At 37.8% G+C, this 15,506-nt stretch overlaps 2 protein-coding genes across 3 annotated transcripts in view; one reads left to right on the top strand and one right to left on the bottom strand.

Moving 5' to 3' along the window:
* LOC124605155 (uncharacterized protein C16orf52 homolog B) overlaps window positions 1–8,600 on the top strand; it is a 74,475-nt gene extending 65,875 nt beyond the window's left edge. For both annotated transcript variants that reach the window (XM_047136637.1, XM_047136636.1), the window contains exon 3: window positions 7,830–8,600. In XM_047136637.1, the coding sequence (XP_046992593.1) occupies window positions 7,830–8,017 (188 nt within the window). In that variant the 3' untranslated portion in view covers window positions 8,018–8,600. The remainder of the gene's footprint in view (window positions 1–7,829) is intronic.
* Window positions 8,315–15,506, bottom strand: part of LOC124605154 (ERI1 exoribonuclease 2-like) — a 44,853-nt gene continuing 37,661 nt past the window's right edge. The window contains exons 3-5 of the mRNA XM_047136635.1: window positions 10,530–10,630; window positions 10,273–10,455; window positions 8,315–10,194 (exon numbers count right to left, since the gene is read on the bottom strand). Of these exons, the coding sequence (XP_046992591.1) occupies window positions 9,700–10,194; window positions 10,273–10,455; window positions 10,530–10,630 (779 nt within the window). The 3' untranslated portion in view covers window positions 8,315–9,699. The remainder of the gene's footprint in view (window positions 10,195–10,272; window positions 10,456–10,529; window positions 10,631–15,506) is intronic.

Raw genomic sequence — 15,506 nt, 5'->3', positions numbered from 1 at the left:
GATTCTACATTGTTAGATTTGCTCTCAGTGTCCAGTTATAACCTTTTTGGTAAATCTTGCAAATTGTCATTCTGTTTCTGACTAAGATCAGCAAACATATGATTTATATGAGTGGTTAAAGAATTTGTCAACTTGTTCTTTAAATCTATTTTTAAATTCTCTACTTTAGTACTTATAGCGTCAAATTCAGTCTTCAAAGCACCCATGCCTTTGCATAGATTACTAAATTCTTTACTTTGAGAGTCTACTTAGGCGCTTAAAAAACGTAAATTTGATGTCTGAATATTGAGAGTTTCCCTCTGAGCATTTAAAGCCCCACTCTGGGTATTTAATTGCGAATCTAATGAGTTTAACGTAAGACTCAGAGCATTTAATTAAGAATTTACCAAACCTAGTTCTTTACTTAGAGTTGGACTTTGAACTTTGATTAAATTTATCAACTCAGCACAGTCAGGCACTTCTTTGCTAATTTTCATGACCATAGCTGGGTCTTGAGGCTCTCCAACCAGTGATATCAGGGCGTATACGACCCGGGACAACCGGGAGATCCGGGAAAAACCCGAGAATTTTTTCATCCGGGACAAAACTGGGAAAACCCTGGGATTTTTTTAGAATTACGGGAATTTTCCATTGTTTTAGTTTACAGTTAAATTTTTGTAATTTTTACTGGTAAGACTCGATACTCTAACAAAGGATATTACTGTATCTCACTACTGCAGAATAATACTGCAACAATAAAACGTGAACGAGAAAAAAAAGAAAACAAAACATAAATTGCAAAGGAAATGTGCCATATACAACAACAAAACACAGTGTTCATACAAGCGTTTGCCAACAGCAAAATGTGTCAAAGGCGTTAGGAAGACTGTGCCAGGCTTCATAACAACAAATTGCCTCCGATGAGCGTGACGTCACAGCTGTTTACATTAGATTCGTTGTAGCAGTTAAGAGAGGGCATGCGCAGTTGAGTGGCGTATGAGTAGTACCCCAGATCACGTGATCTGGGGTAGTACCTTCTGTTTCTGGCTACAGAAATGTGGCTGTTGGCTGTGTAAGCAGTCGCAGCAAGCAGCAACCGAGGAAAATTTTACTGCCGCGCCCAAGCTGCCAGATTCACGCATGCGCAGCGGTCCCGGATATATGTCCTTGGGGGGGGGGGGGGGGGGGGGTGCGCCAAATTCATATTCTTGAGCAGAAAAAACCTTGTTTCACAAAGCGCCTAGCATCCAGCGCACGTTGGCCTGTCAATTACTGATATGATTTTTATGCGCATCCCTGTTGGATTTTGAACACACTCTGTAAGTTGATTTCTGAATGAATCATAAGCCGCGCGGGGTAGCCGTGCTGTCTCATGCAACTTGTCACGGTTCACACGGCTCCCTCCGTCGGAGGTTCGGACCTCCCTCGAGCATGGGTGTACGTGCTGTCCTTAGCGTAAGTTAGATTAAGTAGCGTGTAAGCGTAGGGACCGATGACATCAGCAGTTTGGTCCAATAGTAAAAATAAAAAAAAATATCATAAGTTGATTTTTGAATGCATGCATAGTGTACATGATGTCTCCGTCAGGGGAATCCTCGTTGCATCTAGAAATAAACTTTCCTGCAGGCAAAAGGGGACCGGGCTATACAATCGGAGTGGAGTAAAGCCGAGCAAATGAACGCCAATCGCTGTCTGATTGTTGTTGATTGGGTTTGTGAATGATCAGCGTTGTTATGATTACTAGAGAAATTCAAAGATTCAGACTACCAGATTGGAAATAAACGACTAACAGGAATAACAGGTAAGAAAGATTACGTATTATCTTCTCGGTGTATCCAGGAAAATGAAATTTTGTGTGAAATCTTTTGGCCAGATCGCTACACTAGTAAGGGCCAGTTGTACAGTCCCCGTCTAGCAGCCGCTTAAGTTCTATTCTGCAAGTAGCACGGAAAATGGTTTGCACGAACATAAAAACGCCTAACCGGCGCCACTATCTTAGTATTGCCCCGGTTCAGAAATATCGTAGATCTGGAGCTGATGCTCAGAGCAGTCTGAGTTACAGTGAGGAAGTGTGTAGCCTCCATGTGACCCGTGTTCTAGCACGTATGGCATTAAACCATAATAAAGAATCAAAAATGATTTAATACAGTACTGGTACTCAGACAATTTACATCCCGAAACCCCACTGAAAAGCTTAACATCAGGTCGAGGCCTACTTGATTGGGAATCTGGACATACGAATGTGCTCGTTAAGTATGCACTTTAAATGTGCCATTTTAGTATGGTTTATGAAAATCTGATGCTCTTGGAGTATCCTCTGATGTCTTTTTTCTTTTATTCATAATGTAAGGTCTTTTAATGTTTTACACGTACGAACATACGGGCTTCCTGCGTCATATCAGCTGCCAAAGCGCGGTGGTGCCTGTTATCTTGCGCTGTCTGACGACGACTACTGAAACAAACATTTTTGTAACAAGTCGCGGGAAAATATTGCGAATGGTGGTTTGAAAAGCGTTACTTTCAAAGTAAATTACCTTTTACGCAAGTTGAACTATATGGTAGAATGTACGATGAATTTCTTAAATCACAGAGCTTTTGATGACGAGCCATTTGGAAGTCGAGCCCAGAAGATCAGATATTAATGTCGTTATTTTGAGCAAATTGATGTAGTGCTACGGGAAGCTCTCTCTCCTCTGCGGAAGCTAATTTATTTGTGGAAAACTGCGAGGACAAGTCACTGGACTCTGCTAAAAATTTTACTGGCACATTTGTGTGATTCAGTTTAAGATATAACACGCGCAAAAAATATCAACATTATATGTGAAAGCTTAGCTTCTCTTGCAGCTTATCAACCCTAGAGACCAATATTACATATGAAAGCTTTGCTTTTGTTTCAGCAACACTGTGTATTAATTTAAAACATTAACTTTTCCTGTTTGTGTATCTGTGCTACTTAACACTGATGTTGCTATTAGCTGACTGTATCACGTGTCCTGTGGTCTGAATATCCGCTGTCATCGGCTGGCGGGATCCCGTGACCCGGAACCGCGGGACTGCTAACGGTCGCTGGTTCGAATCCTGCCTCGGGCATGGATGTGTGTGATGTCCTTAGGTTAGTTAGGTTTAAGTAGTTCTAAGTTCTAGGGGACTGATGACCTCAGAAGTTAAGTCCCATAGTGCTCAGAGCCATTTGAACCATTTGATCCCGCGACATGAGCTATGACTGGCTTACAGAACGCATCGCAATCTCGATTACAATGGTTCGGAAAGCAACATGCAGGGTTTTGGTTGAATTCGAATTTATACTTTCGCAATACGAAAATATGCATCGTACATATTGCTGCTCATCAAAAATCTTTCCAAAATGAGTTTCGTTCTCTAAAGTGCGGGGAAATTCTACGACTGTGTATAAAAACATATTCAAAGGATTTATAAGTTTTACAGTTCCGAGGGAAAATATACTGTCACTTAACACGGAAAAGGTGCGTTTTCATCTGGGAGAAAGTGTATTTTTAGTCGGGAAATCCGGGAATATATATACTTCTGCAGTATTTCAGTGCAATATGTGTGCACTGTGAATAAGTATTATAGTAGTTGTATTACACGTTTATTACCTTATAGATAAATAAATAAACTTTTTTATTTTAAATTCAGTGCATTAGTATTTGTAAAATGACTCTTTCATATAGTGGTAATTAAAAAATGATCATTCCACTTGGGACCTGTGGAATGGTACATTAGCTTCTTTGTTTTAGTTGTAAATATTTGTCATGTATTGTTGTTTTTCTGACATGTTCTACATCCTGGAGGACCTCCTCACGGATCAGTTGGAATGAAAGTAAATCTAATCTAAAACTAACTTTAAATATGATAACACAAATTTCACTCAAAAGTATCTTGTATCACTTCGCGCTAAAGTAATAAAGTTTTGGGTAATTTCCAAGAATGATTGCTTATCGAAGTCGTGGGGTCCAAACGATACATACTGAACGTGCGATTGTAAATTTATCATGCGACTGTGGTGACGCACGTTATGATCAATTATTTGTGATCGTCATTTTTATCCGTTTTCCGTCATTCCCTTAGTTGCTCTAAATTACATACCTCCACGAATTAATGGAAAAAAGGAAATTGTTCCCGTAGCGTACCCATCACATGAACTTTCACATGACGACAACACTTACGACGAGTCAGGTAAGTCATCTCCTTTGTTATTACACGTATTCTTGTAACGGTCTTCTTTTGCCATTGCTGTAGTGACAACCGTAAACATACTCATAACGTCCACCACCAGAGTCGCGTGATCGATTTAGGATCGCACGGTCAGTATGTATCATTTGGACCCCGCGATTTCGATAGGCACTGATTCTTGGAAATTACCAAGTTTTGTTTCACGCTCACCCGGCGTAGAATTCTCATAGCGTAGGTGAGCGATGTGCGAGGGTGGTCAGCACCAGTGAACAGCAGCTGGTGCTGGCGGCGTCGGATGTACATTGGTTTCCGCGACTGCGTCCCCACGACTTTTGTGAGACCTGTATACTCCCTGCACTGGATCTTCTTGGCTGAAGCGTTCTATGCGTATTTCTTCTTAGACAATGACGTCGAAATCATCTTTGGTTTTTTATTGTTGTGAATTTTTCATGTCTTCACCATTTTTCATTCAAATTTTGCTCCATTAGATACTTCAACATATTCCAATGTCTCAGAGTAAATCCCTTCTCGTATTATGTTTGGTTGCTATGGCGACACACAGCAGCTTCCTTTCTCGTTTTTGACAGAAAATTCCTGTTTTTTCGGTCCTTTCACACAGGTTGCCACGTTCTAACTTTTTGTGATGTCTTTAAGTGTGAAAGTAGACATACAAACTTTCCTTTTCATCAGTATTTGACTTTCATGCAATACATAATTCACACTTTCAACATACATTTGCAACTTTTTGTAAGTACCTCATACTGTCGAACATTAGAAACAAAATGAGTTACAGTTAAAAGAAAGTTGGCTTGACTACCATGATTTTCTCAAAATGAATCCGAAAATACGTCTTGCCTTCACCAAGGCTGAGTCAAGCGTCTACAGGAGTACTTTTTCAACTGTTCTTGTTTCACATAACAATAGTCCATGTCACAATAAGCACAGAGCGGCACGTAAACTCCATGGTTCCTCACTACACACTAACACACCTATGGACTGCCAGACAGCACAATCGTATGTAGAATATCGTGTGTTCGAGATGGTAAAAGGCTGAGTGGTTCTAGAATTTACACAGAAAGTCTCGAATGACTACACAGGTGAAGTAGTGTTAAGGATGCCTTGTGCAAAATTATAAGCTACAATGTGATGGCGTATAGGCTTTTGATTTACATTGGTAGTAATTGAATACATTAATTTTATTTATGTAGATATAACTGTTAAGATAGTTAAATTGTATAACTAATAATTTAAAATTGCGATAAAAAATTTTGCATCTGCGGGAATTGACTGGGTCTGCAAATTATCGGTCTGTGTCTTAGACCACTCGCCCATGGTGGAGTGCTGACAAAGGTGCTTTGAAACTACACGCAATTATAAAGAAAAATAGTGACCTTGGTAATCTGTGACACATGATTGATCTCAAATTAAATATTTGTTCAGAACATGATCGGCCCTCTCTAAAACCACCATGATATTCACCTAAATAACTCTCCAGTGTTGTTTCTACTCAGTTTAGTATAATCTTGGAAAGTATCTTATATGCAACTGGTTGCAAAGAAATTCCTCTAATGTTAGCTTGTTGTTTATTGCCTTTCTAATGTAGTAGATGTATCATGGCCACCTTCTGCTCTCCTCCGAGTTTTTCTGTTTTCCAAGTCTTCTTAAAGTTTAATTTTAGTTCTTTTTTTTTTTAATTTTTCGTGGAGACCATTTCAAAAGTTCTGTTATAGTCTTCTCCACTAGCTTTATAAGGTTTTAATAACTTCTTAAATTTCTTTGATAATTGGGGATAAATCTTCTTCTTGATTTTTATGAGTGTTTCGAGTATTCAAGCTTATGGATTGGTTCTGGGAAATTAAGAAGCTGATCAAAATATTTTCCAAGTATTTTGAAATTTCCAGTGTTAAGTAAGCCAAATCAGTAAGCCTCATTGTATGCTTCTCTCAGATTTACATTTGATGTACACCTGCCTAACTCTTTCTCATTTACTCCTCTAAAGGTCTACTGGAAAAGGCCTCTCTAGCAGATCACCTACAGAAAACACTTTCCTACTAAATTTCCTCATATACTTGTTTTATCACCACCTAGCCTATAGCCTTTTTACTTTCAAGGGCATTAATTGTAACTGAATCGAATATATTAATTATACATATGTAAACTGAACTATTATTTTTAAACTATGTAACTAATAATTTAACATTGCAAGGAATAAAATAAAATGTTAGTATCAGCAAGAATCGAATCCAGGTTTACATATTACCAGTCTGTGCTTTGTCACTTGCCCACAAAGCATTCACAACAGTTCTTTGAATCATCATCATATTCTATACTTGCACAATAAACTACATGCAACTTCAAAGAAAAATCCTGACCTGAGCAATGTAGAACACACAAAAAGATGAAGTCACAACGGAGCATGTACAGTAGAGAACAGGCAGCTGCGTCACTTCTATCAGTTGATTGTCATTTCAACACTAGACATTGGTTTCTAGTTATTGTGGAGACTGTGCTACACAACAAGTTTTAGCTCATTTTATTTGTATATCAACATACATTCAAAGAGAAATGGCGGGATTTTCAACTTGCATTTGAAGCAAAGTGGAATAATTTTATTGTGATATTGACCATGTGCAAATTAGCAAATGATGACCAGCTGCCACTGACTGCATGGAGTGGAGAGGTATAATATTGCATGAGCATTCTGGCCTCCAAATCTTTGAACATGGTATACTCATCAGTAAAAGTTATTGTGACACTGCATATCCCCATGTGTGTCTTTTCAGCTGTTTATTTGGTCCTAACTTCGTTATTATAGAATATTATGAGTAACTGCATCAAGCTAAGCAGTTGGAGCTCTTGGAACAAGAGGATATTCGGCAAATGGACTGGCCTGTCTTTTCCTCCAACTTAAATCCAATTTAGCATTTGCAGGATGCATCAGGGAGACGTATTAGAGCATGTTCATATACGCCAATGATGCTGAAAAAGTGGAATGCACTACCACAAGAACTGCTTACCAATTTTATGCCAAGTATGGAAGCACACTGCAAAGCATGCAGCATTGCCATGCATGGTGATCACACACCAAATTAAGATCCATGTCCTGCCTTTTGTAATCCCCAGGCAACCATCATGTAGTTATTGTTTTTCAATAAAAGTGTCATTTCTGTTTGTATCATTGTGTATTTCTTTCAGTTCCCTCCTGTGAAATATTGTAGCATTTTTTTGTACATATGGTCCAAGATTCATCAAGCTAAGTTACTTGGCAGTGACACATCATGCAAAAGTTACTTTTGTCGTTAACATTTGCACACCAGTCTATCTGTACTCTTCACAGACACAGAAAATGCTTCGTGATGGTCTTTTCAGTCATCATGAATTGTAAAAGATGACATCATTCTGAAATGTTCTCTGCACAAATTAATTTTTTATAGATTTAAACATTGTAATGGACAAAAATTGTCAAAACAATAGTTAAGAATTATCTTGATAATCACATCCCAGCAGAAAGATTGAAATTGATAGGATAAAGCTGTTTTGTTCTTTTGACACTAAAAATCTTATGTGTAAATCATTTGAGATATTCTTAAAATAAATGCACTCATTAAAGTGAGTATTGCCTCAGATTTTGTATTCTCATGTAAATCCTATATTTTCAGTGGTTCTGTTCTGCCTCGCTGCTGTCATCTTCCCAATGGGATTCAGTGTTGATGAAATTGGTGGGCAGCCATATCAGCTACCACACAGTCACCAAGTAGGAGTTTCGTACATCTTATTTGTATTAGCTCTGTGGATCACCGTAATCTCAGAACTGTTTGCTGGAAAAGTGTGCTTGCCACATTTTTGATATTGTGCTACACAAAGACTATAGTGGGAATACTTGTCACTGTACAAGTTGTTCAAAATAAGGTTTCATTAGAAACTGTCTTAAAGTAGATTCTGTACAATCATGTAGCTTCATATTTCACAAAAATGCACAGAATTCAGTATTTTACAATTTTATAAATGTCTAGTTATTTTAGACATGATTGTATACCTTATAGAACATTAAGACTTCATTTGAACTAGTATATTATATTAAACATGGTTAGACATTTTTTTCACTTAAACTTTGGAGGAGGGGTGATAGGTCAAGACTGTTTCATTGGTCCACAGATCTTTCAATTTATTGAATGTTAACAAAAATACAAAGAATTATTTAATCACTTTTCTTAATTTACAGCTTAAATGTACAACCATAAGTATCCTGAATTTTTAGCTGTGTTACACAACAGGAGAAATTCCATATTAAATTGTTATTCTACGATAAATAACATCAATGTGGCAAATTAGAACATGTATTATTAGCTTTTGAAGAAAGAAAATGGAACACAGATGTTAACTGACCACTGCTTTAAATAAATTCATATTTTATTATTTCTATTAAAGTATTTGCATGATATGTACATTTTTCTATACTTACAAGGAAACAGAATTGGTAGGACAGTACTTACCTCCAGGAGATGAATTTCCAGCACTGACAATACATTCATTTAAAACCAGATAAAAACATGAATCCTAACCTTTGAAGCCACCTAAGGAGGAAAGTAAACTTACAAATAATGTATCTGCTTGTATTGTCAGTACTGGCCATCCATTCTGTCTCCTTGTAATTTCAGTTTCCTGAAATGAATTCTCCTATTGATACTACTTACACTTTTCCCAGCATAAAAAGTGACAAAGTGCTGACTCACAGATTTTATTTATGACACGGGGTGTTGTGACTTCTTTTGAATTAAAACAGAATATTTTGCACATTTTATTGTAGTATGCCACAAGTGTTTTTGTTATGAATTCCAAAACAAAAAATGCACTTTTGTAACAGTCTAAAGCGAATTACAATAAAGGTGTGCATCAGCTCTCACAAGCTAAGCCTAATCCATGAGTGGCATTTACTTTATTTCACCAGAATGGGAGTACCGGTGTCTTTAAATTTTAGCCGATTGTTCACAGTAACATTTAATAACAGTTACAATACTCTTACAATAAATACTGCTTGCAAAAATTGAAGAGTAATTAAAAGGTCATCTCTGATGATACAGCTTGCCACATTTTTAATCCCGTTTTTGTATATTTTGTTGCCTCCAATAGACACGAGCTGGGTTACAACATTCCCTGCAAGTTTTTGATCTGAGTGAATTCGTCAAACTTTGTCATTTAGTAATGTTTCTAGATCGTTTTCTTAATTTTCTTGTTGTAATGATTTTATTTAACAACAACGGTGACAGCTCCTCTGTTTTTTAAACACTTCCGCAAGTTCCTGAAATTAACTTGAAGCTGCAGTAGTAAAATTGCACAAGTTTTTGTTCTAATGTAAACACCTCAGCAAGCACTTGCAGAAGTTATTAATTAGTGGACACTTGCCTTAAGCTGTGAGAAGATTTAATCCTGACTTTCTAATTGCCTTTCCAAAACTAAGGCAACAGATATTGTACCCTTTTAAAAATAATGCAAAGGAAAATATATCTGAACATTTGTCACAAGCAAAAATCATTGTACCCATTTGAAATAACCACAACCAGATTTTCGAGTTGTACCAAGTGTTCTTCTGTGAGAGCAAATGAAGAAAGAACGGCCCTGATTGGGTCCAAGCATTGACACTATCCTGCGTAATGCTCTTCTGCCACAGTTACATAAAGGTGGTGTTGCCCTGTTGCTTACACCCGGTTTTTGCTTGGGAGATTGTGTTCTGTCAGATGCAGGACGATTTATAACTTGAAGAGGAGTACGCTCCCCCAACATGGTACAGTTCTTTAATATGACTTGGTCCCTTGAATTTGTATTTCCTTTAGCTAAAGTCATGTTGTGCCACAAAGAACCTTTCACCATTTTCCCCACTGTTCCTTGATAATCTGATATTTTTCTCTGCCGTGATGAAACAGGTGTATCACTCTGATGTTGTGGAACCATTCCTTTCCTTGTCACTGAATCATGTATGGAATACTTTGTTTGTACATCACTGCCTGTAAGGACACTCTTATAATTCTGTAAAAAGAGAGTTTTATAAAGAATAAAATTTTTATTTTCAAAAAATGCATTGCATGAATTTCACTGATTCCTTACAGTATGCAGGGTTGCTTGAAGAACTTTTGTAATACTCAGGATTGCCCCATCTTTAACCAAGTGGTGCACAAGTGCAGCAGTATTCCGGGCATCAGAAATACCAGAATGCTGGCGCCCTTTAAATTGTAGCCCAACTTCTGACATTGCGCCATTCAAACCCTTAGGCTGACGCTTGTAAAATGCCTGAAATCATAGACATTACGTGTATTGAATTTTGTACAACATATAGTAATAAAGCAGGAGAGCTCCTTAAATACCTTGTAAGTAGCACGTAGATCAATCCATTGATTTAATATTTCAGGCTTTAGTAAATTTTTTCTTCTGCACTCATTGTCTAAACATGTAGATAAATCCCAGTCTGAAAATCAAATTAACATTATGTAAGATACTGTGCTGAATATGATTACATTTTCATGTGGCATGGCTACATATACACACAAGTACACAACCAAAATAGATCAGAAACTGAATGCAAGCTAACAACAAAACCATCATCATCATCCTCCCCCCTCCTCCAACTCCCATTGCATACAATTGTGTATTCAAGACAGAACTGAATAGTTAATGCAAGAGTTTCAAAAAAGCTTTATATTTGATGTATTCGACAGACTAATATTGTACATCAGTTAACTTCTGTGACACGGGTAAAAATTTGTTAATGCACAATTTCCAGTGTTTTGCATTACAGCTCAATTCCTTTTATATACAATACCTCATCATTATATAAATAGTCCTTCACTCTTTTGCCTTATGCACACATCAAAACAAGTTTTGCATCACCCCGGTTCCCAGAACTCCTGAAGACAAACGGTGAAAGTGGATATTGTATCACAGACAGAGTCCCTTTGACTGTTCAGAGACATCACTCAACCTGCCCAAAGATGTAAGCAACCATGCATGAGGAGCGCCTATTAGACGGAGGAGGGTCCGACAGCCGATCAGTTCCAGTCATTCTACCGGGAAGGAGATACACGGCTCGTGTTGTCTGTAGTTCAATCATGCCTAGACGGTCAATACCGCGGTTTGATCACATCTGCATTGTTACTTTGTGCCAGGAGAAGGCTCTCAACAGAGGAAGTGTCCAAGCGGTTCGGAGTGAACCAAAGTGATGTTGGTCGAACATGGAGGAGATACAGAGAGACAGAAACTGTTGATGACATGCCTCGCTCAGGCCGCCCAAGGTCAAGTATTACAGTGGATGACCACTACCTACAGATTACTGCTCGGAGGAACCCTGACAGCTACCCCACCATGCTGCATAATGCTTTTCTTGCAGCCACAGGACACTGTGTTTAGACTCAAACTGTACGCAATAGGCTGCATGATGCACAACTTCAATCCTGACGTCCATGGTGAGGTCCATCTTTGCAATCACAACACCTTGCAGTGCGGTGCAGATGGGCCCAACAACATACCAAATGGACTGCTCCAGATTGGCATCATGTTCTCTTCAACGATGTGTCATATGCCTTCAACAAGACAATTGTCGGAGACCTGTTTGGAGGCAACCCGGTCAGGCTGAACGCCTTAGACACACTGTCCAACAAGTGCAGCAAGGTGGAGGTTCCCTGCTGTTTTGGGCTGGCATTCTCACCAAAGGTTTCATTGAAACGAATTCACACCGTATATGTAAAGTGTGCAGGTGCACCATCGTGTTGGTACTGCATTCGCTATTGCACGTTGAATGGAACATGATCCACCAACTCTAATAGAATTTCTTGTGTAAATATTACATATTTGTGTTCAGTTGCCGAGGGGACATGTACGGACTGACCAGATTATCACCTACCCAGCTGGCCCAAATGTTGACAGCAGCGATCTTGGTGACTACGAACAAAGATGGCGTGCGGATTTTCCTGGGCCTGCATTTGTTGATTGTGGCTTTGTGCATCTGTAAAAAGTACACGATCTAATTGAATAGCACACCTTTGCAAAAACAACTGACAGAATTCAGTTCAACTTGGAAAATTGTCTGGGTTAATGGCTTGAACCTTTTGAAGGCAGTAGAGGTGCAAATCACCATGCCACACTGCCAAATTGTGGAATTGCTTACACCCATTTCTCATGCAACACACCGTGAGCTTGTTGAAGGTGTGAGGAGGCAGCAGCAGTGCTGATGCCTTCTCTTCAAGCCTTATTTATGCACAGTGCATTGATGACTGTGTCAGGCCTTTGTACCTGTTAACACAAAATGAATACACCGGGTTTTGAAGTAGGCCTTGAATGCACATTGTGCCGTTACGATAATATTCCAGTGGAAAAATACCTCAAGTGAACCTGTCTCTTGTAGGGACTTGTGGATGGCAGTAAAACTATGTGGATCTGGCAATCGGCTTCTTGGCGGCCTGTGATGCTGTTCAATGACATGTGAAATACCCTTGTTATGACCCAGTCTACCAGCCCTATCATTTTCTACATTCACGTTTATACATATAATAATTTATGAAACTCAGCTGTACAAAGGTTAATCCATAAGCCTGTCACACAACGTTACTCTGGTAGTGTACATTGCCAGTGAGTAAACAGACATCCTGTCTGTAGCACTAATCACAGTATTTGCAGCTCTTTGGTACTCAAAGGCTCATAAAAAAATAAATGAATAAGCAGTTGTATAATGAAATCAGTACTCTGACATTAGTGGCAGTATTTCCAATTACATCAAATCTTTGGCAAATTACTAAATAATTTTTGCGTCGCTTGTATATCTGTGAATATTGTGGGTTTAGATTCAAGAACAGCAGAGAATGAAAGAATAAGCCTTATGAAACTACCGTGACATAAAAACAACACAATCAAAATAAAAACAGCCAGAAGTCAGATCAAAAGCAAATTTTCTCTGCAGTGTTTGGATTTTTTTTATATTGCTATAACATTTTACAGAATACAGATGGTAACTGTTACACATTTGTTTTTGTGAAAGAGATGCAGTTCCACCCATTTACACTCCAAATAAAATGGCAGTTGTCTATTAGAAAGTGGTTATAACTCAAAAAAAGTTGTCGTTACATTCAGTCACCAGGAACAGTTATGCCCTATGTTTTCTGAAATGCAAATGAAGTTGTTCTAGTAGGTTACTAAAAAAAAAGTGAACCAGTAATTGAATTTTACGAAAATCATTTGGAGAGAAATGGCCTGTTAAAAGGTCTGAAGTGCAAACAAATCATATTTAACTGGGACAATGCACCCAGTCTACAAAAGTACTTTGGCACTGGAAAATTTGGTATCCACCCTAGTCACTAAATCTGGCAGCCTTCCAGCTTCAGCTTAATCCCCAAATGAAAAGTAATTTACGGCTGTGAAACATTTTATGTCCAATATATAATTTGTGGCAGCCATAGAAGGATATTTTGCAGAACTTCCAGAACTACAGTCCAGGAATGGAATTAGTCACTATAAAATCTTTGAACAAATTGCACTGACCTAATGTTTACATGAAAGTATTTTTTTACATAACAAGCCAATCATTAATTTACAATAAATAGTCTGTCACCTGTTACATGTATTGTTTGCCAGGTGTGTTCCAGTTTCTGCCAACTGACAAGGGAACTGTCCAATCCAACATGTCAAAACCTGCCCTGAAATTTTGTATACTGGAAGAATACACTGAAAGAAACACAATATCAAAATTTCAACTGCCAAGACATACCACAAGTATTTTTTTTTTTTTTAATAGTGAAATTTGTCAAATTCATGACTCACCAGGTGGCTAGAGAAATGTATGCCCTGCCACAGCTACAGAAGGCGCACGCCAACATGGCAGGCACATATCACTGATTGATGGTACATTGATAAAAAGATAATCCAGGCACAATGCAATCATAAGTTGTAAAGCAAATTTGTTTCCACTGATAGTTTCTCTGACACGATCATTCACAGTAACTGCTCACTTGAATTTGCAACTCATTTAATTTCCATAATAATTAGCAGTTGCCTTTGCAGTATCACTTAGTGTTAACAATGGAAATAAAACCAAATTAACTTTCTTTGTGATTTTTTTGTATATGCTTGCTAATAGCATCTTTCTTTGTGCAGGTTCCAGAGTTTTACAGTAATGTGGAACCCAATTAATGTTTTCAGCTATGTCAAGGTGAAATACAAAGAATGTGTTATGCAATTGAAATCACCTACGAAGACCTACATATGTTACTTTCTTGAACATTTGTCAGAATTAGACGGCAGACACACAGAAACACATTCACGCAAATGCAACTCTAACACACATTGTGATAGTTCTCCTCCTTTAATTCTTCGTTTGTTGTCCTCGGTGTCAATGTACTAGCTGAAAAAATAGGGGGTGGAAGTGCAGTACTGTCTACTGTAAATGATGTAGCTGACAGGTGCACAGTTGCGTTTCACAGTCTTTTACTGTTTACAACCCCAATATTACACAGGTATATGGCCAGTGCATATTGTTTAACTTTCAATAAGCCTCATTAATAGGTTGCAGGTGAACATCCACATACTGCTATAATAGTTTACTGTTGAACATCTACAAGCAGTAAAAAACATAACCACATAGTCCACAGTTCTTTCGGAATAATCATGCATGTATGAAACAGACACTGTTATTGTTTTAACACATGGCCTAACTGTGTTACACTTATTTCACAGTTAAGTTGATGCATTATTGTTGTTCTAACCAACACAGGTTTCTCATCTGGAACTCGGCCGTGGACTGACTGTCTCGGGACCAAAAATTGGGCCCTTATATATCCTCACAATAAAAGGTACTGACACTTCACATTGTTTGATGTTTAATTTACAGACATTACAATTAAAACTTAACTCATTCGATTAATTGAATACATCAAAAAATTCTGTCTTTTTAACAGTTTCTTTTACCACAAGAGTTAGGCTGAATTATTTGTTTAAATCATGAAATTAACAAATATAAGTATGCAAACAATACTTTGAACAAACCTGTTAATTACTTTGGAATTAATTAAGGGCTGGCTTTGCTGACATATTTTCAAATAGAGCCAAATAGATTCTTTAAGATTACTAGTATTCATCTTCCATATGTTTGTAATTAGTACAGAACATTGTTTATAAGTCAACAATAGAATTTAAGTTACGAAACAATTACTGATTTCACCCTATAACAAAAGATACTAACTAGGAATAGTCAAAATAAATTAGAAAATCAATTACATACATAAAACTAAGGACAACACATGGCCTAACTGTGTTACACTTATTTCACAGTTAAGTTGATGCATTATTGTTGTTCTAAC

The sequence above is a fragment of the Schistocerca americana genome, chromosome 3, assembly GCF_021461395.2.
Source record: "Schistocerca americana isolate TAMUIC-IGC-003095 chromosome 3, iqSchAmer2.1, whole genome shotgun sequence".
Classification (NCBI taxonomy): domain Eukaryota; kingdom Metazoa; phylum Arthropoda; class Insecta; order Orthoptera; family Acrididae; genus Schistocerca; species Schistocerca americana.
The sequence above is the reverse complement of the archived record's forward strand: the minus strand, read 5'-3'. Positions and strand labels throughout refer to the sequence as shown.